Raw genomic sequence first — 22,320 nt, 5'->3', positions numbered from 1 at the left:
TGTCAAGTATAGTGAGGTATTTTGGAATTTGTATCTTTCACCCAAATACAACAATTGCACAAAGAAAGAAGTTGTATTATGCTAAATGAAGACCGGCATGTTAGCACCTTTCAGGGCAATGGTTCTTAATGTGAGGGTCTTGTTGATTTAAAAACTCAAAAAATTTCTTCATTCCTTCCTCGGTCTGCAATCATGCATTTTGATCTGGAGTTGTTGACGCAGATTTGAAATGCCAAAATAGTAAAGACATATACTTGTAGTTCCAGGTTAAAAATAAATAAAGGGAACCCAGGACCAGAAAGTTGTGGCATCACTATAAGTTTAATCATTTGGAAGAGGTTCTGCAGAGACGAGATCCACAAATTTTAAAACAAGAAGCAAATGCCCTTTAACTACTTGACAGAATGGTTGATCTGGATATAAAATACATCCTTCATCTAACAGATTGATTCCAGCTGTTTCCATGCCAAGGTAGAAGTATCTAGAAAAAGAAAATGGAAAGAGTGACAGTTGCAATATTTGGGAAAAGTACAAGACAAGTTATCAAATTATTTAATTTGCTTAAAAAACATCTTTACATTACTCTTTAATGAAAAATGTTAGTGTAGTTACTATTCTGTTTATGTAGAAGTGATTTGTGAAGCAGACATGTAAACAGATTTTTCTGTCTTAAAAAAAAAAAATCTTGCCCGCTTCTGCTAAAAACAGCCATTGTCTCATTCTTCAAATACAGAATTAGAGTACTGAAATGGTACTGTTGTCTGCTTTTGCAAAAAAAGGTGGATCAATGATTTAGAGTGCCAATCTCAAGTTAATGTCTCCACCTCAATTAAATACTAAAGTGGTACAGGATCTAAGTCATTCCATAGGAGACTAGGTAATGATGTCCTTCCTTTCTTCTACAATTCTGAGATGAAAAGTGTGATTTTTCTATGCTGTGGTGTCCTGGGCAGCTAACATCACTTGAAGAGAGGCCAACCAAATCAACAGATTAATTAAAAGGGCACGCTCAGTTATTGAACACTGTCTGGACCCCTAGAGGTAGTAGCAAAAAGAGAGAAAGCAAAACAGATTGTTATGAACAATGTTGCACATGCTCTTTGACACACTAACACTGACAACTTTTCTGCCACAAATTATTCAGAAGTGCATTAAGAAATGCTACTTCAGGCTCCTTTATACCAACAGCATTACACCAGTATGAGGCCTCACTGTGACTGTCAAGTCAGAAGTTCTTTCTTTTTAGTCATTCTGGGGCGTGTGTGTGTGCACATGCATTTTATTTATTTCTTTCTTTATTAAGCTTCTGTAAAAAGCCAAGTTTCCCCCTGGGGATAAATAACGTTTTATCTATCTATTGATTTGGAACTTGTGGTTTTAGTGTTTTCAAATCTAATCCATCCCTACAGCCTACCTGCAATTGGCACAACTACTCTGTAGCCACAAATATACTAGCAGCTGTTTCTGGCAGTGACTTGTGAGTGACACCATGTCTACACTTTTAAGTCAACAGAAGAACTACCACAGTCTTATTAAAGATGGCTACCGCATACTTAGTCTAGGGAGGCAGTGGCACATAGCACCATACCACAGAGAGACCTTGGCTTTGCCACTGCCCATATTGGCTTAATAATTCTCGGTGAGATCTAGAAACCTTTCTTCTATTTCAAAGAAAGCCTTTTCTTCAGCTTGATGGCTTTCTCCCAATCTTGGTGTATATCACCTTATCCTAACATTATGGTCATTACAGGCAAAGACAACCTCCTGCCACTGCTTCTTGTAGCTGCATCTACATCTGTTCAAAGCCCCTGTCTCTAACTCCTTCAGAGGTTCAGAAGTACCAGTGTGAAAGGTGAAGTAGCTACAAACAGTGGTATTCCCAGATCAAAGTCACCGTATGTTTGGGTCTTATAACTCGGACCTTTCGTCTGAGACGAGTTAGTACTACATATTTATGAGCAATCAAGTGTTCAAATATGGATTTCCTTATGGTAAGGAAGTTGCTGTAGGTCCTGCAGTTTCTGATGCCGTCTTAATTCCCCAGGAGTTGAAATATTCCTGTACTACTGGCCTGCAAGTGGTTTCTTTTTTCAACCTTGAATCTGTTTCATGCCAAAGCTGTATTATATTAAAAACTGTTAGGTGCAGACTCAAAATCAATAAAGTTGCCATCTATGTTTAAAGTGTCATTGCAGCATCATCTTCACTCACCAATACATACTCCCAACTGTACCAAAACCAGCCTGGTTCCAGAGTTGAAGCTATGCACAGTGGTTATTCTAATTAAATCTAACCAGTACTTTTAAACCTTCTGCCGATGCAGTGGCTGTTCCTAAGCTACTGAGGTGGTAATCCTGGCCTGCAATTTAGTTTCCATTACCAAAGTATATATTCTTCAAACCTGCCTTGCTAATGCCACTTGTGATTTTTTCCACCTGAAGCTGCTTCAGTGGAAATGTAGCATTACACAAGACTACAGGTTCTCACATGAGTCACAGTTTGATTTCATGGCACCCTATTGATGTCTTAACAATGGTCATGCAAGTTTTACTCTAACCGTATCCACTTAGACGCAAAGAACCAAATCTAAAAAAGTGCAGTAAACACGGCAATTAAATATTTACTGTTACAAACAGTTGTGAAAATTTCATTTAAAAGCAACAAAAGTGTAGAGAGCTTTAAAAGTGGTTCATCGCCCAAGGTTTTGGTTTCATCACTGCACATTATGAATACAGGTTATGTGAAACTTACACATACATTTCCTTTTGAATTTTCTTATTTCTTTGTGCAAATTTACCATGTAAAAGTAATTATGAGATAAAAGATGCACTTTCAAAGTCAAACCTTTCATATACTAGTACAAGATTCCTTATTAGTTATCACAAGCCAACTTCAAACAATTTGTCAAGTTGGTGCTAGTAGTAGCACACTTGCATGAGTGTTCTACTTCCTGATATAAACAAGTTGTGAATACAAATTACTTGGCAGACTGGGAAAAAAAACAAACATGTAAGGAACCAAAATATGCAATATCTTCTAGTAGTTAATACAGGTTTTTGGAAACTATACAACTATTCACTGATTTATGTGGTCACTGTTAATATTGTGGTTTGTGTTCAAAGACACTCATTCATTCTCTAGCTTCTAGATGAGTTACAGAATAAGGACAGTCATATACTGTAACAACCTAATCAAAAACATATAAAAGGAGAAAAATCAATTAACTGCTCCCATGTTTAAAATTAAAAAAAAAAAAAAGTTTGACAGCTTTGTTCATCATTCTTGATTGTAAATACATAAAAGACATTGATCAACGCATTGTGTTCATACAGTCAATTGTACTCACTACACTGGCCTCTCCTGCTCCAAGAGTAAAGACGTTACAAGTCTTTGTAAAGTATGTTCTTAGTTATGGGTGTAAGAAGTAATTTGGAACATTAAATGGGTGTAGCTGCTGCTTTCAGCAATGATCTGTAGTAGAAATGTACACAGTTTTTTCAAAATATATCAATACTCTGAAACCTGTTGTCTCATACTTTTTCTCTATAGATATGAAGCAAATAAAATGGGAGTTGCAACGTGATGACTGGCTCCATGGCAGAGATGTTAGAACTTTACGGAAGAAAAAGATGAAGTTTAAAGGGAACACATACCCAGCAAAAAAGAAAGGAATCTACAAGAAGCCAAGAAAATAACTGTAATGGAGCTAATACTCACTTTCACGTTTCTTTTTTATAAGACCAAGCTTCTTCATCCTTTTCTTTAATTCCATAAATTCCTGCCAATTCATTTGACTTGTAATAAACTGAAATAAAGATTATTTTTATTACTGGGACACAATATGAAATACAGAGTCTATCATCATATTTGAAAAGGATATTACTTTTGCCAAAGTCTTAAAAAATTGATATAACTACAAAAGAAACAACTACTGTAAACAGTTTGGAACATTAACTAAAACATGTGAATGTTTATTAAAACCCATCTTGTATTTGTATAGAATATTTAAAAGTGACCATTACCATATGATAAAACACTGAATTTAAATAAATTCTTTTAACAAAAAAAGGAACAAACAACAATGTACGCTAGTCGTCTTATTAATATGTGAGCATGGTACTTGTACTTACTCTGCAGAATAGATGGGAATTTCTTGTTCATCGTATTTCTAAAATCTGTGATACAGACAAAAAACTGAAATGTCACAATCGGTATTCACGTATCAAACTAAACTTTTCATGACATTTTCCCCCACTTTTCCTACAAGTAAAGTTTTCTTGGCTGGTAACCTGCCAAATACTGGATTTCAAAAGACTTAATTTTAGGCATATTAGTTATTTTTGTATTTCTAACAATAAATTTCCACCTTCCCAGTTCAGATGAGACAAAATGAAAGAAACTGATGAAAAGGCTTGACTTTTAGTCTTTTTATCAATCTAATAAAATGGCTGATCGAATTACTAAAAAATAAAAATTCTGAAATATATTTGACTAACAGTATAAATTATGAAGTCAAAATACATAAAATTTGATCAGGCTTGTCTGATTCTAAAAGACTTCAGGTTATTCTTATGCATTTGCAGCCCTGGATTTAAGAAAAGGAGAAATCTGTGCTAATTAGATTTATTTATTTATTTTACCTTGACTTGTGTTCATTTTGTGAAATAGCCAATATGCTCCAAAGACTCCAAGAACTTCAGCAATCAGAATACCTTTAAATAATTTTCGTGCTAATGGCTCCATAGGTTTTGATGACATCCTGAAAGTAAACAAATATCTTTGAGTTAGCTACTGAAAGGCACTTCTTTCACTCAGATTCATAAAAAACAGCATTAATTTTCTTTCCAAAACTGTAAAGCACATCACCAATCAGAAATAATTTAAGACTAAGTAATGGATGGATGGAAGATTATACCCTACTTCAAATTTACAACAAATAGGATATTGGAACATCTTAGCTATCAGCTTGCCAAATCAGTAAAAGAGATGTAATATACTTACCAGCAGGTAAAATGTCTGACAGAATAAAGCCAGAAAATTAAATGGAAGTATCTGTAGTTTACTAGGTGTAATGTGTTGGAGACAGCAAACCATTTTTTTTTCACTTTTGGGTCTGCAGAATACATTTTTGGCATTTACACAGTGAAATGCAAACCAGCTATTAATACCACATTACCTTTTATGTTTCTGTCAGAAATACAGATATGAAATCGGCATAAACAGATAAGCAAGTACTGTAGCCATTTATTCATAATGGAAAGGAAGCAGCAAAGCCCCTTAAAATTAAAAGTAAGAAATTCACATTTTGTCCTTAATACATTTTACAATCTAGAAGCAGATAATCACATTCACTAGTGGCACTGTAGCTACAGATATTGAATTGAAAAGACAATCTGCATTTTTTTTTCTTTTTAATATTTCTGTTTTCCTCTCATACTATCTAAACACTATTTTACAAAAAAAATAGGAAACTACTGCAAGGATTTTTGTGTGTATACCCAGTCGTAAAAGGATTAGTCTGTAAGAGTAAAGATGTCACAGTACCAGAATTTTTGTGTCCAATTCCAATACAGGTGAAATTTTATGCTACTCGATACCTTTTGATATCATGTCAAAAAAAGAAATCCCATTCAACTGCTTTTTATTAAAAGTACCTCCATCATTTAAGTGAAAGCTATTGTGCTTTTGTCTGCAACAGATTTTAAAATATATAAATAATGACAGTAACAGCACTTTAAAATACTGCTATATCCATCAAGTAGTTATCAAACTCTCTTTTTAAGTAAACTAGTACTAATATATATCACAATGAAAATAATTTAATTTTAAATTTGTTGTAGACATGGCGATTCCCATGGGGGTGATTTATAAGAATTATATCATCACGGATAACCTATTTATTTAACAATGTGCACATTCCAAATTTATTCTGTGACATTTTTACATCCAGTAACTGAAAAATACTACTTATAATCACTACTAAAAATAAAAATTCAAACATTATATATGTACTGTGGTTAATTAGTGAATTCTAAGATAATTCAGGATATTTCTATTTAAACAAACTCTTCAAATCTGCTTTTGTAATAACATGTTTTTAACTTTAAATGTTTCCCGAGTGAAATCAAACTTGTCAGCTTTGCATTAATTCACTGTTTCAGAGTTCTTGTAAAACACTCATTGTTTTGCTGTTTTCAAGGTGTATTACATGATTGATTAGACTTCTTGGCCTCTGTGCAAATCCAGAATTTGAATATTAATCTGATCTGCTGTGTAACTGGTAGACTGCATTACATTCACTAATGTTCCTTTCAGATATATGGCATTCACTTTCACAACATTTGTTGCCTTTTAAGGGTTATATAGTCATGGACAAAAGTTTTGAGAATGACACAAATATTAATTTTCACAAAGTTTGCTGCTTCAGTTTTTACGATGGCAATTTGCAAATACTCCATAATGTTATGAAGAGTGATCAGATGAATTGCAATTAATTGCAAAGGCCCTCTTTGCCATGAAAATGAACCTAATCCCAAAAACCATTTTTCCACTGCATTTCAGCACTGCCAAAAAAGGACCTGCTGACATCATTTCAGTGATCCTCTTGTTAACACAAGTGAGACTGTTGATGAGGACCAGGCTGGAGATCACTCTGTCATGCTGATTGAGTTAGAATAGAGAGGTTCAATTGTTATGAAGAAGGCTTCAGGGCGCCCAAGATAGTCCAGCAAGCGCCAGCACCATCTCCTAAAGTTGATTCAGCTGGGGGATCGGGGCACCACCAGTGCAGAGCTTGCTCAGGAATGGCAGCTGGCAGATGTGAGTGCATCTGCATGCACAGTGAGGCAAAGACTTGGAAGATGCCCTGGTGTCAAGAAGGGCAGCAGAGAAGCCACTTCTCTCCAAGAAAAACATAAGGAACAGACTGATATTCTGCAAAGGTTACAGGGATTAGACTTCTGAGGACTGGGGTAAAGTCATTTTCTCTGATGAATCCCATTTCTGATTGTTTGGGACATCCGGAAAAAAGATTGTCCGTAGAAGAAAAGGTGAGTGCTACCATCGGTCCCATTTCATGCCAACAGTAAAGCATCCTGAGACCATTCGTGTGTTGGCTTGCTTCTCAGCCAAGGGAGTGGGCTCACTCACAATTCTGCCTAAGAACACAGCCATGAATAAAGAATGATACCAAAACATCCTCCGAGAGCAACTTCTCCTAACCATCCAAGAACAGTTTGGTGATGAACAATGCCTATTCCAGCATGATGGTGCACTGTGCCATAAGGCATTAGTGACAACTAAGTAGCTTGGGAAACAACACATTGACATTTTGGGTCCATGGCCAGGAAACTCCCCAGACCTTAATCCCATTGAGAACTTGTGGTCAGTCCTCAAGAGACAGGTGGACAAACAAAAACCCACAAATTCTGACAAACTCCAAGCATTGATTATGCAAGAATGGACTGCCATCAGTCAGGATTTGGCCCAGAAGTTGATTGACAGCATGCCAGGGCGAATTGCAGAGGTCTTGAAAAAGAAGGGTCAAAACTGCAAATATTGACTCTTTGCATACATTTAATGTAATGGCTAATAAAAGCCTTTGAAACTGATGAAATGCTTGTAGTTATTACTTCAGTATACCACAGAAACATCTGACAAAAAGATCTAAAAACACTGAAGGAGCAGACTTTATGAAAACAAATACTTGCGTCATTCTCAAAACATTTAGCCACAACTATACTAATGAAGATTAGTTTGTCTGCAAAAAGCAAAGAAATTACACAAATCTAACAATTGCTTATTCATATTTAAGCACTTGTTTAAGCAAATCTGTACTTTTGTTTACACTAAATATATTGTATTTTGGGATTAATAAACAGGGTCACTCATTTTATCACTGGTGTTGACAAGCTAAATCACCACATTGTCTAAAACTTGTCTTGATTTTTCCTTGCACTGCTGGTGCGCAGTTGCCACCCATATCACACAGTGCTATATGTGTAACTGTGGATGTGTGCAAGGCTTTCTCTGCGGCCCTGAAATCTATAAAACTGGTTAGAAAATGGATGGACGGTCATCTTTAGACATGCTCAATGAACTTGGGGAATGACTGTGAAGCCTCCATTTTTTTTTTTATTATGTCTGACACTGTATTTAAAAGAAGTTAATCTTGCCATCATGCAAGGTAACCAATAACAATTCACATCTGATCGATCACTTAAAAATCACTCTCAAGGCACGCAGAAATCTATTTCTAAACTAACTCACAATTGCTCACTGAAATTCTCCTACCTCAAAGCACTTGCAGACACGTCTAAAGCAATTTCTATTTTTGATATATATTAATATGGTCCTCTATCATCATGACTGTGAGCCATTTTCATATTCATTCATTTTCTTTTCACATGTGTCTTTGCCTTCGGAAGTAATTCATCTAGTTTTAGTCAAGCATGACTATGGTACTGATTTTGATACTACCAATATTGTAAAGTAGCTACACTTTGGACATTCCTGTGTTACAGAGTATGTTCTAGATTATATAAGTCAAATACTTGTAATAATGTTTCAGACAATACTGTAAGTAATCAATCTAACTAATAAAGTGGCACTGTGGAAGATCTCTGATTTAGTTTACTGTATGTGTTACTTGACAAACTGCACAAGGCCTTGCTGTTAGTTCAAACAGATCTGTACTGGAGTTATAAGATTTGTATACTTCATTTTAGATTACATAACCTTTATTAGTGCCAAGAGGAAAATTAGATTCACACAGCAGCAGAAACACAAAAAACAAAGATACAGACTCACAGTACAAATAATACAATTAATCAATAGTTATAAGTTATAATTTTCATTTTGATAAATTAATTTTCATTTACAGCTTAAAAATTGTCCTTCAATAAATCTCAGTATTTTTTTTAAACGTTTAAAGTAGTACATAAACCATGTACATAGACACCTGCAAATAATGTGCTGTACAAAATCACCAGAGGTATTTGGCTGCAGGTTTTTCTTTTAGACACATTCATTCTTGAGCATAAAGGCACTATATAAATATAACATTTTATTAATATTAAATTACAACAGTTAATGAAATATCCTTCTTTTGCATTGATTTTATTTCATTTGCTTTTTAAGGACTCGCAGTGTGTTTCTTTTTTCCATAACAGGCAGCCAAACAATAATAAGAAAAGCAATCCATCAGATGACCAACTTACTCAGGGATTTCAAACCCAGTACTTGGAAGGGACACAATTTTTGCTGCAACCACTTAGAAGTCACTTCTTGCTATTAATGAAACACACCTTATTTAATTTTATGGCTGGCTCGTGCTCACGTTCTGCCACAACAGACGTTTCCTAAAACTGGTTATTTTCCTTTTCTTTTTCTTCTAAAAGCACCTTCATCGCGTTAGCTACAAAGAAAAACTCCAGCACTCCAATATCTGAGTTTGACACCTGCGATGGGGTCGGTAAGGCAAAGTTTTAAGATATTAGAAGGATGAAAATTAAATGCTAATGAAATAAAACAAATGATCTATGTATTAGAAATTCTTAAGAACAGTACATGTACAAATCAAAATATTAAGGGAAATGCGTTTATTTAAAGTTGTCTAAACGAGTGTGCTCATGCGTGTCCAGCAATGAATTGCCATTCAGGGTTGATTCTTACCTTACCGTTATGACCCCTGATTACGATTAATGACCACCAGACAGATTAGCCTGTCGCCCTACTATGCTGCACAGGACTAATACATTAAAAAAAAGTGTATTGATCTGAAGTTTTGAAACTCTTATATTCAATTACTTCTTGTGGCTCCTGAATTAATTTATTAACAAGAAGGTTAGCTGTTAATGTTAAAACATAATGTTTTGGAAGACTCGTGTCTGCGAAGTCAGGAATATAAGGCAGTTTTACTACTATTTCAGTAAGATATGCAAAGAGTTGCATCTTAAGATAACAGTTTAAAAGAAAGTGCTGAACGTATAACTGGCGTTGATGAAGACTGTATGCGCGCACCCAGAAAGTGGTAAAGCAAGTGGTAGCCATAGAATCAAATACTCACGTGTCTGTTTGATCCACGGGACATTTAAACAATCTGTATGAAATAAGGTTTTGTATGCGCACCTGAAACTAAAGTTTATTCATAGCTGTGTAAAATGAAATACACGTTGCCCCTACTTTTATTTCCGAAAAGCAACCTTTAAATCCCGAATACCAACTACGGATAGCGATCAAGGCCAAACTACCTGACACGGAAAATAGGGCGGAAGCTGAGGCGAGGAGGCGGGACGAGGTCTTTTCGGTTGCGCAGTAACACGTTAACATCAAAACTCAAGGGATGGCCGGTATTTTTCTTTCGTAATCCACATAAATTATTTTAGTAATGACATTAATATCATTTTATTATTTTTTTTCTCCGGCCGTCTGGAGTTTTTTTTTTTGTTTTTTCTGTCCCCCCTGGCCATTGGACCTTACTCTTATTCTATGTTAATTAATGTTGACTTATTTTATTTTCTTACTGTGTCTCTTATTTTTCTATTCTTCATTATGTAAAGCACTTTGAGCTACATTTTTTTGTATGAAAATGTGCTATATAAATAAATGTTGTTATTAATATATTTTTAAACCAAAGATTACCAGTCACAGTCTTTACTTTAGTAGTGTGGTCCTTGTCTTGTAACTGAAACAGGTTCTCTAAATCGTTGTATGTGTATATGGTGCACCATAGAGATTTATTCCAGGGCTGATGTTATTTTCAATCTACATGCGCTTATTAGCCCATATAATATTTAAACACAAGGTGAACTACCACAGTTATGTAGATGACATGCAGCTTTACTTACCTATAGCATCTGATGACCCGCTTTGGGGTCCCTGTCTTAATAGTACAGTGTTTCTGAATCTATATGTAGTAATTTCCTCAGACTAAATAAATAAAAAACATAATTATTAGTTGTTGGCAAAATTGGAAATAGTGAAGGTCTTAGTAATAATCTTGATCTCTTAGCATTTAAAGTCAAGGTGGAAGTAAAGGATTTATATGTAGTTCTATACTGTGATGTAAACTTTAAATTACACATAACCAGATTACTAAGACTGAATCTTTCCTTTTAAGAAACATTGTAAAAGTTAGGCCTCTTCTAACATTTCAAGGTGCTGAGAAATTAATTCACACTTTTAGTCGACTAGATTACTGTAATGCACTCCTAATTGGACTACCTAAGAAAGTAATTAATCAGTTGCAATTAGTTCAGAATGTACAATCAATAATCTTTACCAGAAAAAGAAAATTTGAGCACGTCTCACCAGTTTTAGCATCATTGCTTTGGTTATCTGTGTTCTTTAGAACTGATTGTAAACTACAGGTGGAATCCCAGTGTAACAAAATTCATGAGGCCATAAACATATTTTGTTATAACAGAAATTTAGTTCAAACAAATATGAGGAAAATGCGTATACTATTGTGACTGAGATTGCCGGCAATTTTCCATCCCTAATTGCAGCGGTGCACAGACAGCTCCATAGACACTCTGCTGCTTCTTTTAATCAGTAAACCAAGGGCAAAGTAACTGGTTATCCTCTGCAAGATCAGGCGCACAGCTTAACGTGCTTGATGCACAATGTTTAGAACATTTAACACCTAGCTTTGACCTGCTGTTCCTTGCTCTTTCCTGGTCTGTCACAGCAGTGATTCTGAGCCACTGGTGTTCTAATCAGAAGATGAGAGCTAAAGCAGGACGATTACCATGTCACAGCTCCTATCTCATGTCCTTGAGTGCTGAAGTAACACCTCCTGTTTTGAATGAATTCTTGAGACTATACTTGCCTTCTCTATACAGTAATAAAGTACCAGTTTTTTCCTTGGAAACCAGGACTCACCTTCCTGTCTCTAGTGCAACTCTGTGACTTAAGCTTGACAATTCCAGTTTAAAAAACAGTGTTTCTTAAACTGCAAAAAAAAATGTTATTTAAAAATGAGACGTCAGATGTAACTTTTATTTTATAGAAATACAGATATGAATAGAGAATGAAAATGAATTGTTAGATGTAGCTCTTTTTTTTCAGTGTAAACTGATGCCATTTCCAACTTTTTTTGTTCTTCTCAAACAAAACTTTGAGAAGTACTATGAAACTTGGAACAGTACATTATCCGCACATGACACAACTATCCATGCAGACACTCAGTGGTGCACTGGCTCTGCTATGTGCATGGTGTCATGCTTACACTTTCACTGAGACTGCCCAAGACCAGAAATTTCACAACAATCTGTCACTTTCTTTTGTTAAAACAAGAAAGAGACAGCCTGTTGTAGGGTTCCCGAGACTAGGCATTGCAGTATTTTTTTTATTTCATTATTATCTTTAGAGTCCATTTTTGGTCAAAAAATTTTTGATTATACTGAAATTTATATTTTGTTAAAACGAAATCTGTTACACATGATGTTGTATGAACATTTGTCAGGACCAACAAAAAAGTATTCGTTACTCTGAAAATTGTATTACTTTGGTATTCGCCTGTACTACTAATGTTATATAAAACTTTAAATAATCTTGTTCCTTCCAATCAATCAATCAGTCAATCAACATTTATTTATATAGCACATATTCATACAGAAAAATGTAGCTCAAAGTGATTTACAAAATGAATAGAGAAATAGAAGACACAATAAAAGATAAACATAAGTCAACATTAATTAACATAGAATAAGTAAGGTCCGATGGCCAGGGTGGACAGAAAAAACAAAAAAAAACTCCAAAAGCTGGAGAAGAAAAAAAAAAAATCTGTAGGGGTTCCAGACCAAGAGACCGCCCAGTCCCCTCTGGGCAATCTACCTAACATAAATCAAACAGTCCTCTTTGTATTTAGGGTTTTCATGGAAGGACCTGATGATGATGGTCACGTAGACTTCTGGCTTTCAGTCCATCAATGTTGGTGCATCCTGATGCTTTGAGTAGGTGGTGGTGGCGCAGGCCGCCACCACAAAGACACCGGAAAAAGAAACAGAAGAGAGAGTAGGGGTCAGTATGGATTTTGGAGCCACTGTGAATAGTTATTATGATGAATTGAACATACAGAGTATCAGTATTAAGTTAAAGTGAAGTTATGAGAAGGCCATGTTAAAGTAATGTGTTTTCAGCAGTGTTTTAAAGTGCTCTACTGTATTAGCCTGGCGAATTCCTATTGGCAGGCTATTCCAGATTTTAGGTGCATAACAACAGAAGGCCGCCTCAGCACTTCTTTTAAGTTTAGCTTTTGGAATTATAAGGAGACACTCATTTGAAGATCTAAGGTTACGATTTGGAATATAACGTGTCAGGCATTACGATATATAAGATGGGGCGAGATTATTTAAGGCTTTATAAACCATAAGCAGTATTTTAAAGTCAAATATACTTTATATATTTTGGAATGCCAATCCCCCTACATTCTAAGGTGTAACCTTAGTTCTTCTGATAGTGTTCTACTTATTATTCCAATAGTTAATCACAAAAGAAGTGGTCAGGTGGCCTTTTGCTTCTATGCACCAGAAATCTGGAATACTTTACCAGTAGAGATACACCAGGGTAATGCTAGGAATCATTTGAAAAACTCTTAAAATTAAAGTTTTTTGATTTTACTTTTTTTTGGTAATATTTTAGTTCTGCTCCTAAAAGACTCTACATAGACAACATATTTTTCATATGGTATATTTTCAATCATTAATTTCACTTTTCTATGCATTCTTTTACATTTTTTTTATGGAAAGTAGATACCCCATTAATCCATGAAACCCACTGCATTGAGTCATCTAAGGCAAAGCCTAAATATACAAAAAGGAAAAACTTAAGTACATACAGTATATGTTAGGTATAATGCCCATATAGGGGGCTGGGTGGTCTTTTGGCCTTGGACCCCTTGCAGATTTTTTTTGTTTGTTTCTAGATTCTTCACCCTGTACTTTTATTTTTTTTCTGTCCTCCCTGCCCATCTGACCTTATCATCCGACTCATCTTTAGAGACTTAAAAAATGATACTATATATAAGGATTCTACTTTTCTACTAATTATGCATCTATTTTATGTAAATGTGTATCGATTTATTTTTTGTATGCTATTTATTCATTATTATCTAATTTCAGTTTTTTCTTTTTTTGTAGCTGTTTATTTGCCATCTTGTAAAGCACTTTGTGGTACATCCTATGTATGACAATGTGCTATAGAAATTAATGTTGTTGTTGTTTATAGAGTCAAAATATAGACAATTCCGGCAGTAAAATGTGTGTGGCTTGATTGCATACTTGACAAAATGTTAGGCTACATTTTCATTTAAAAACTGTGTTTTTGAAGATAGTCTCCAGGTGAGTCTCTTTCTCTCTCTGTATATATATGTCAATGTCAATGTCAACTTTATTTATATAGCACATTTAAAACAACATAGAAATGCTGTGGCCAAAGTGATTTACAATAATAGAATTAAAGAAAAGCATACAATTAACATGAATAACATAAATAGAAATAAAATATAAATGAACATAAATAAAATAAATAATAAATAGAAGTAATGTTACATAATCACAATGAGGAAACCATCAATATTACTGAAGGTCACGGAATGCAAGTGAATATAAATAAGTCTTTAATCTTGTTTTGAACAGTTCAATTGTAGACGACTCTTTATGCAATGAGGTAAAGATTTCCACAGGCAAGGAGCAGCAGCTGCAAAGGCCCTGTCCTCCTTGGTTTTACACTTGGTACGAGGGACAACAAGAGACAACTGACCAGAAGATCTAAGCACTCTGTATGGCTGGTGTAAAACACACAATTCAGATAAATAGGCAGGAGCAAGTCCACGTAAAGATTTAAAAACTAGCAACAAGATTTTAAAATCAATTAGAAAACTTACAAGCAGCCAGTGTAAAGAAGCTAATATTGGAGAAACAGAGTCATACTTTTTTGCCCCAACCAGAAAGTGAGCAACAGCATTCTGGACCAACTGTGACCTGTGTATCAGGGATTTGCTAATCCCATAATACAGCGAGTTGCAGTAATCAAGGCAAGAAAACATAAAAGCATGAGTAGCTTTCTCAAGATCCCTAGAAGATAAAAAAGGCTTGATCTTACCTAATAGATGAAGCTGGAAAAAGCAATTCTTGACTACAGAATTTACTTGTTTCTCAAAAGAGAGGTTACTGTTAAAGATAACACCTAGATTGTGGACTTGAAGTCTGCAAAAAAAAGAGAAAGAGCCGAGAAATCCAAGACTAATTTGGGCTTTAGCTGATGGCCCCACTATAAGCACCTCCGTTTCATTTTGATTCAGATCAACAAAATTATTAGCCATCCAGGATCTTAGTTCAGAAAGACAGTTGTGCAGTTGATTTATTGCAGAGTTGCAGACAGGAATATAAACCTGTGTGTCAGCATAGCAGTGAAAAGAAATGTTAAATTTCCTAAAAATAGCTCAAATAGGGGGAAGGTATATAGAGAATAAAATAGAACCCAAAATGGATCCCTGAGGAACGCCACATTTAAGAGGAGCAGTAGACGAAAAAGAGAAATTTAAAGTCACTGAAAAGTATCTACCAGTTAAATATGACCTGAACCAGTTAAAAGCAGCCCCTTCAAGCCCAACAAGATGTTCAAGCCGCAACAGCAATATCTCATGGTCAATAGGGTCAAAGGCAGCAGACAGGTCCAGGAGGATAAGGACTGCAGCACCACCTGAATCAGCAATAATAGAGATGTCATTGAGTACTTTAAGGAGAGCCGTCTCAACACCATGATACCGCCTAAAGCCAGATTGGTAGATCTCAAATAAATTATTGGAGTTAAGGTGATCAACCAATTGATTATAAATAATTCTTTCTAATATTTTAGCTAGAAATGGCAATTGGAAAATCGGGCGAAAATTGGCTAAAATTCCAGGATCGAATTCTGCCTTTTTTAGACCGGGACACCGTGCAGCATGTTTAAAAAATAAAGGCACAACTCCCACACTAATAGAATCATTGTTAATGGCTAGTAAAGTATATATATATACATACATAGCATCCGTTGTCTGAGTCCTGATCTGATTGTATGGGTGGTTACCTACCAGGTAACGCATGTGGTTGGTCTGCCAGTCTGCAAACATCCACCACAGTTGCCCTCTCAGTTGCGAGAAGCAGATCATAGAATGTTACATAGTTTGCTGTCAAATAATGCAAAGAGTATGCGATATGTGTTTCGCTCTTATTTGGGCTCATCAGCACACACACTCAACTGCACCCCTCGCTGGGATCGAAACTCGGACATCAGCGTCAGAGATGAAGTCCCTTTATGCTGCTCCATGGCATGTGATTCGTTTATTTGACAGCCTGGAGATCGGAGTAATTACATACATAGCATCCGTTGTCTGAGTCCCAATCTGATTGTATGGGTGGTTACCTACCAGGTAACGCTTGTGGTTGGTCTGCCAATCAGCAAACATCTGCCACGGGTGCCCTCTTAGTTGCAAGAAGCAGATCATAGAATATTACATAGTTTACTGTCAAATAATGCAAAGAATACGCGACACATGTTTCCCCATTTTTTGGGCTCATCAGGTGTACACACTCCACTGCACCAAGGGCACCCATGGCGGATGTTTGCGCTTTGCATTATTTGACAGTAAACTATGTAATATATATATATACACATTGTGAAAAGATAACACAATGGGGTATCTGCCCTATTTACTTGAAACAAAATATGTAAAAATCAGCAATCAAAAGGTCCTTTCAGACTGAGTTCAGGACAGAACTAAATTAATTGTAGCAAGATGGAGTTTTTATAGCTGGGTCAGAGGAAGTGATGTCATTGGGGCCAGAACTGGAAGAGATGTTGACAGGCTCAGGTGGGATTTCCTTCGGTTGGTCTGCAAGGAAAAGAGAGAGAAGGTTGCTGAATACTACCATCCCCTGGTCCAGCATGTAATTACTATCTGTTAGGCCCATGGCTGTCTCCTATAATATATATATATATATATATATATATATATATATATATATATATATATATATATATATATATTTATATATATTTATATATATATATATATATATATATATATATATATATATAGAGAGAGAGAGAGAGAGAGAGAGAGAGAGAGAGAGAGAGAGAGAGAGAGAGAGTTTGGAGCACTAATTGTTTAAGTGGCCTTCAAACAATGAATTGAACTTACAGCCATGTGGTTTAAATTCTGTAGTCAATTCAGTGATGACAGCTATGACTGTAGTGAAAACAATCAGAGACATCAGTCATTAGGATCAGAGCTTGCTAATCAATACTTCAAGCCGTACATGTTGGACATCTCCTTTATTTTGTGAGTGCATCTTGCCATTTTAAAATGATTTTGACCAGAATGGTGATACTACTACTACTCACTTAATGGATACTGTAGAGCCTGGGTTCACAGGTGCAGTTTTGGGGTACCACTTGTAGATTAACATTTAAACCAATTTTCAAGATCACTGGGTCACTCTTACTTCTAATTGATCTAATTTTTTAATTCACTAGCCTTTTCTTCACATATTTTGCATTCAGAAGAAATGTGCTAGTATGATATTTTCAAGTACAAGAACTTCAGAAATGTGTTTTTTAGCATAGCTGTACACACTTAAGTTTCTTTTACCATATTATTTTCAATTAACCTTTTTAAGTGAAGCTGAATGCAATACGTATATAAAAATACTGGCAATTAGTGATGAGCAGTGTATATAAGTTAAAATGGCACTGAATGAAGAGCATCTTCTTCAGAGATATATTCTCTTGTGTACAAATTAGTAAGAAAATTATTAAGTAACTAGAACATTTAAAAAGCAAAATCTTAAAAACTCGAAAAAAAATTCACCATAGTTTAACACATACAAATTCTTGCTACACATGATTGCTACACTCTCAATAAAATGTAGCAACCGATTTTATCATTTCTGGACCTACACAAAACAGGCAGAAACTAGGAAATAACAGCTTGTTTACTAACAGCCGAAGATGGCTGAAATTAACACTTGGGACCTCATGTATTTAAACTTGCCTGTACTTAAAAATGTTCATAAGGCTTTTCTTAGGCAAAAGTTGGGATTTGTAAAACCTGAATTTGGCATGGAATTTGGCTTAAAATTACGGTAGCGCTGTTGGCCAGGGGATTTACCACAAACCTGTAGTGGCCAGTAAATTTTTTTCTTTTTGTGCATATATGCATCATTTAAGCTGTACAAAATACTATTTAGATGCATAGAGGTAAGCAACATAACAAGCTCTATGGAAAGGAACTCTTCTATGTCCACTATGTGGGAATATGATTTTCTTCCATGAAGCGTGACTAATCAGAGAATGAGACATTGTAATGAGTAGGATTTAATCAGGAAAGGACAACATGATAACCTTGAACAAATCAGAGCTCAATTAGAGTCTGCACCTTTAAAAGCATACATTGTCACTCCTCTACATTGCAATGCTGAGCCAGCATTTTCACAATATATGGCTCTGTAGACCATTTTAAATAGTCTCTTTGTTTTCAGCAGTTAAAATGGTGGAGTAGTGTGGATGAAAAACAAAAATGGAGACTAACATATGCATTGTTAACGGAAAACATGATAGTGTGGACGTTGCCTAAGCCTTTTCTTACTAATTAACATACAAAAGAACATGACGGTGAAGTACCTGCTCCCTTTTAGCATCTGTGTCATTTACAATTAAAGGAGTGAACACTTTAGAAATGGTCAATAAACAAGAAAATGTCAAAGAAAAATTAAGCATTTAATATTGTTTTTAAAATGCGAATAGTTCCGAAATTCTTAGAAAAAAAGCACTGCTCACTAAATCATTGAGGTCAATTCTGGGTAAGAATGATGGCCTGATTTGGAATTATTTGGAATTAAGCTACAGGGCAACCACTGCTGCAGACAGACTATAGACTATGTCTATCACATTTGCTATCAGTGATTCTGTCCATTTTCTGTACCTGTTTGTCCAATCTAGAAATGTAAAGAGCCAGAACAACCTCCAAGCATTATTTTTCTTAAGACATTGACCATCCCTGGAGACTAGTTCCTCACACTACATACGCACAAGCACACGTCCATGTTCACTTATATCATATCAGGCACAAAGACCATGTACAAACTCCATACAACCTGTGACCAAGTTAAATTTATAACCAGTCTCTTGGAGCTGTGAGGCAGTAGTGATAATCACTGAGCCATTGTGCCATCCCTCTTTTAAAGCATTTAATTAAATTGACATAGTGATTGAACTATTGCCAAACAGCACTTTACAGTCAGGTAACTAAGAATGTGAAGAATGCAGCGACAGACTGTTTGTGTTGCAACAGCATTGTCTGTCGTACTTAACATTTTATCAGTTTCTTTTGTGTTCACTCACCTGTTGTTTGCCCAAACAGAAGATCTTTTAGCTATAGAATTGGACAGCACCAGTCAATACCATTGACTGCACAAAACAAAGGTTAACTTATTGAGTCTATCATTTATAACTGCTGTGGATTGTGTCTCCTAAACCCCTCAAACATGGAATTATTTTGTTTTGCTTTAAAGGATAAATTCATAATGGCTAGTATGGTACAACACCCTAGTACCAAGGTCACAAAGCAAATCTAAACAGGATTGGCAAACTCCCATCATCCCTCAACTCTCTGTGAAAGGACAAAGAGTTGTTCCAGTGCCCTACAGCCAGGATAGAATCCTTAGTGCTCTTTACTGAATTTGAGATGCAGTTATTGGGCAGGGTCTCTGATCCTAAACCAATTCCTATGCTTTCCCAAGGAGTCTGAGAGGCGTGAACCATATTCTTTTGGCCTCCTTTTTAGAAATGGTGCCAGCCACCCAAGTCTGCCTGTCGCAAGTCACTGTTCACATTCCCTGCAATTCAGGAGAGCCATGTTAGCTGAAACACAACCACATATCCAGTACTTTCAGCATTTCGCCATCGACAGTCTTTTTGGTGACAACTTCTTGCTGCTGCCTCCACTACCGAGGTCTTAAGATCCATTTAGACTCTACATCCCTCAGCATCCCCCAGATTTCAGGAGTAGCCTGTCAGGAGGTGGCAGTTGAAATTATTTTCAGCAGAGTCAACCACTAGTCATTTCCAGCATACTGTCCCTATTAGTTTGATTCTTAAATGTCTGCCCATTGGGTTCTTCATCCATCAGAGCCAACTTAACCCCAAGTGGTGATCAGTTGATGGTTCAGCAACTCTCTTTAGCTGAGTGTCTTGAACATATGGCATCAGATTAGATGGCATGAGTACAAAGTTGATCTTCAGATCTGAGATTGTTAGTGATATTGTAACAACCATGCTCACGGTTGCATCGTGGCAAGTTACACACTCGTTATGCTGGAGTGAAGTCCAGATTTAGCCATGCCAAACTGTACTTACCCTTCATATATTCATCCACCCTCCACTAAAGCTCCTAAGTAAACAGACAAAAATAAACAAATAAGTCAAAAATAAAGGTTAAGTAAATGTAAGATGAATATATTTAAAAAGATTAAATGTTATAAACACCAAGAATTCCCCAATCCCAATGTAAATGCAAGTATTTACAGTGATAGAAAAGAAAAACATGAAATGGACCCCAACCTCCCTTGTTTTAACTTTAAAACAGAAATAATTACAAAACAAAGAACAAATATCAATATACATGCAAAGTTCAATATGAGAACACAGCAACTGTACAGATTGAAAAATAGATGGAAGCCAGCAAAATCTAAATGATGAAAGGACAGTAGAAACACAGATTGAAATTAAGCTATTTGAAAATGTGAATCAAAACAATCTTACCAGTGAGTCCAAATAACAGTCCAACAACCATTGATAGCGAATGGTAAAATACCTGAAAAACATTAATGCTATATGTACCTGGATGAAAGTGATGATCAGCTGTTCCTTTTGGTGAAATGATTGCATCATTTGTTATGATAAATCCTGGTCTTTTCTGATGCCTCCTTTTCTGTCCTTCCTCCAGGAAATCCCCACCTCCAGAAAAGGTCAGGCGTTGTTATTGGTGACATCCACGCAGTTTGCAGAGCGAAACTCTTCTTCAAGTATGTTTTTAAATATACGAGAAAAAGGTCAGACAAATACAACACTTATAAACATGGAACAAACTTAATTGACATTTTATGTAGCCCCGTTGCAGCCTCAGATTTGCATGTTATTAAGACTACAAGACCGACTCAAGGTTATATTCTCTGTTTATACTTTTTCTTGCAGATATAGTTTGTAAGATGACGATGCCAGAGCTAAAGTGTTTAACTTTAGTATGATCATGTTCTAATTAGAAGTATGCAGACTGTATTTCAAGTTTAAAAGTTTCAAGTTTAAAACACATGACCCCCACTAAGTTCAGTTATCAGTTTAAGCTTTTTCATTGTAGAAACTTTTCGAAAAACAAAACTTTTATCAATTATTACCTGTTATTACCTGTTGATTCTCACTCTGTTTTGTTTAATTATCCTTTTCGGTATCTTGGGGTGTGTAGTGTACCAAAGTATTTTACCTGTCCGTGGAATGAGATATCAGAAGCAGTGAAGCTATATATGACAAAAGTCACTTTCAGAACAACTGACCATTATGTTATAGCACACTTACACTATTGGTATAGTTGTGGATGTCGCATATAATCCATAAACTTTGAGATATTATGGATACTTTGGGAGAAAATAGCATCCAAACATAAAGTAAAAGAGGACAAGTGAGATAAGCAAATGAATTATGAAATCAGCGTAGGTGTAATCTTAGTCTTAGAACAGGTGAGGTGGCAGAATATCACAAGAGAAAGACAGAACCAATCATCAGAGCCATAAATATAAAACTAAGACTGCAGTCAGAAAAAAAGTCTAGCAATTGTATAATGTGTCCATAAGTACACTAATTGTTGTTATTGTTTTGTAGCAAATCAATAAACAATAATATACAGAAGTTATTTTCCACTTTACAACAATAACCATACCAAAACAAATTGCCATTGCCAGAATAACAATGAAATAATAAACAAGAAAAATACAGTAAATCCAACTGAATTAGGAAATGCTAAAACGGATTTAACACAGGAGAATGCTCATAAGGGACGAAATAATCATTAGAACAAGATCAACAAAACTGACTTTACCTGTTATAATTGATCTTGCAGGTTCAAGATGTTTATTATTCTATAGAGTGTTATGTACTGTTAGTTTCAAATCTAGAACTATTATTATCTTTTTATACATCATTATTTTGTTTTTTTTTCATTTTCATTTCCATCACCATTACACATTTTTTGATTGTTTTAAAGCTTTAGACCAGTCATGT

The 22,320-nt window shown here is 35.5% G+C and overlaps 2 protein-coding genes and 1 long non-coding RNA gene across 3 annotated transcripts in view; 1 reads left to right on the top strand and 2 right to left on the bottom strand.

The window, feature by feature from the left end:
• Nucleotides 1-3,847, top strand: part of cebpz (CCAAT enhancer binding protein zeta) — a 73,398-nt gene extending 69,551 nt beyond the window's left edge. Inside the window, exon 16 of the mRNA XM_039748095.1 lies at nucleotides 3,550-3,847. Within this exon, the coding sequence (XP_039604029.1) occupies nucleotides 3,550-3,695 (146 nt within the window). The 3' untranslated portion in view covers nucleotides 3,696-3,847. The remainder of the gene's footprint in view (nucleotides 1-3,549) is intronic.
• On the bottom strand, nucleotides 303-10,273 carry LOC120525634 (protein CEBPZOS-like). The gene is made up of 5 exons (XM_039748099.1): nucleotides 10,067-10,273; nucleotides 4,641-4,759; nucleotides 4,131-4,175; nucleotides 3,718-3,805; nucleotides 303-481 (listed from the first exon to the last, which is right to left on the bottom strand). Exons 2-4 carry the CDS (start codon nucleotides 4,756-4,758, stop codon nucleotides 3,720-3,722), a joined length of 249 nt encoding a protein of 82 aa, XP_039604033.1. The 5' UTR covers nucleotide 4,759; nucleotides 10,067-10,273; the 3' UTR covers nucleotides 303-481; nucleotides 3,718-3,719.
• A 5,909-nt stretch (nucleotides 10,274-16,182) lies between these two features.
• On the bottom strand, nucleotides 16,183-21,059 carry LOC120525631. Its single transcript, XR_005632991.1, has 3 exons — nucleotides 20,887-21,059; nucleotides 20,404-20,437; nucleotides 16,183-16,879 (listed from the first exon to the last, which is right to left on the bottom strand). It is a non-coding gene; the product is annotated as an uncharacterized LOC120525631 (long non-coding RNA).
• Between the last annotated feature and the right edge of the window lie 1,261 nt (nucleotides 21,060-22,320).

Source organism: Polypterus senegalus, chromosome 3 (genome assembly GCF_016835505.1).
Source record: "Polypterus senegalus isolate Bchr_013 chromosome 3, ASM1683550v1, whole genome shotgun sequence".
Lineage (NCBI taxonomy): Eukaryota > Metazoa > Chordata > Cladistia > Polypteriformes > Polypteridae > Polypterus > Polypterus senegalus.
Note: the sequence above shows the minus strand (reverse complement) of the source record. Positions and strands in the feature narration are given on the sequence as shown.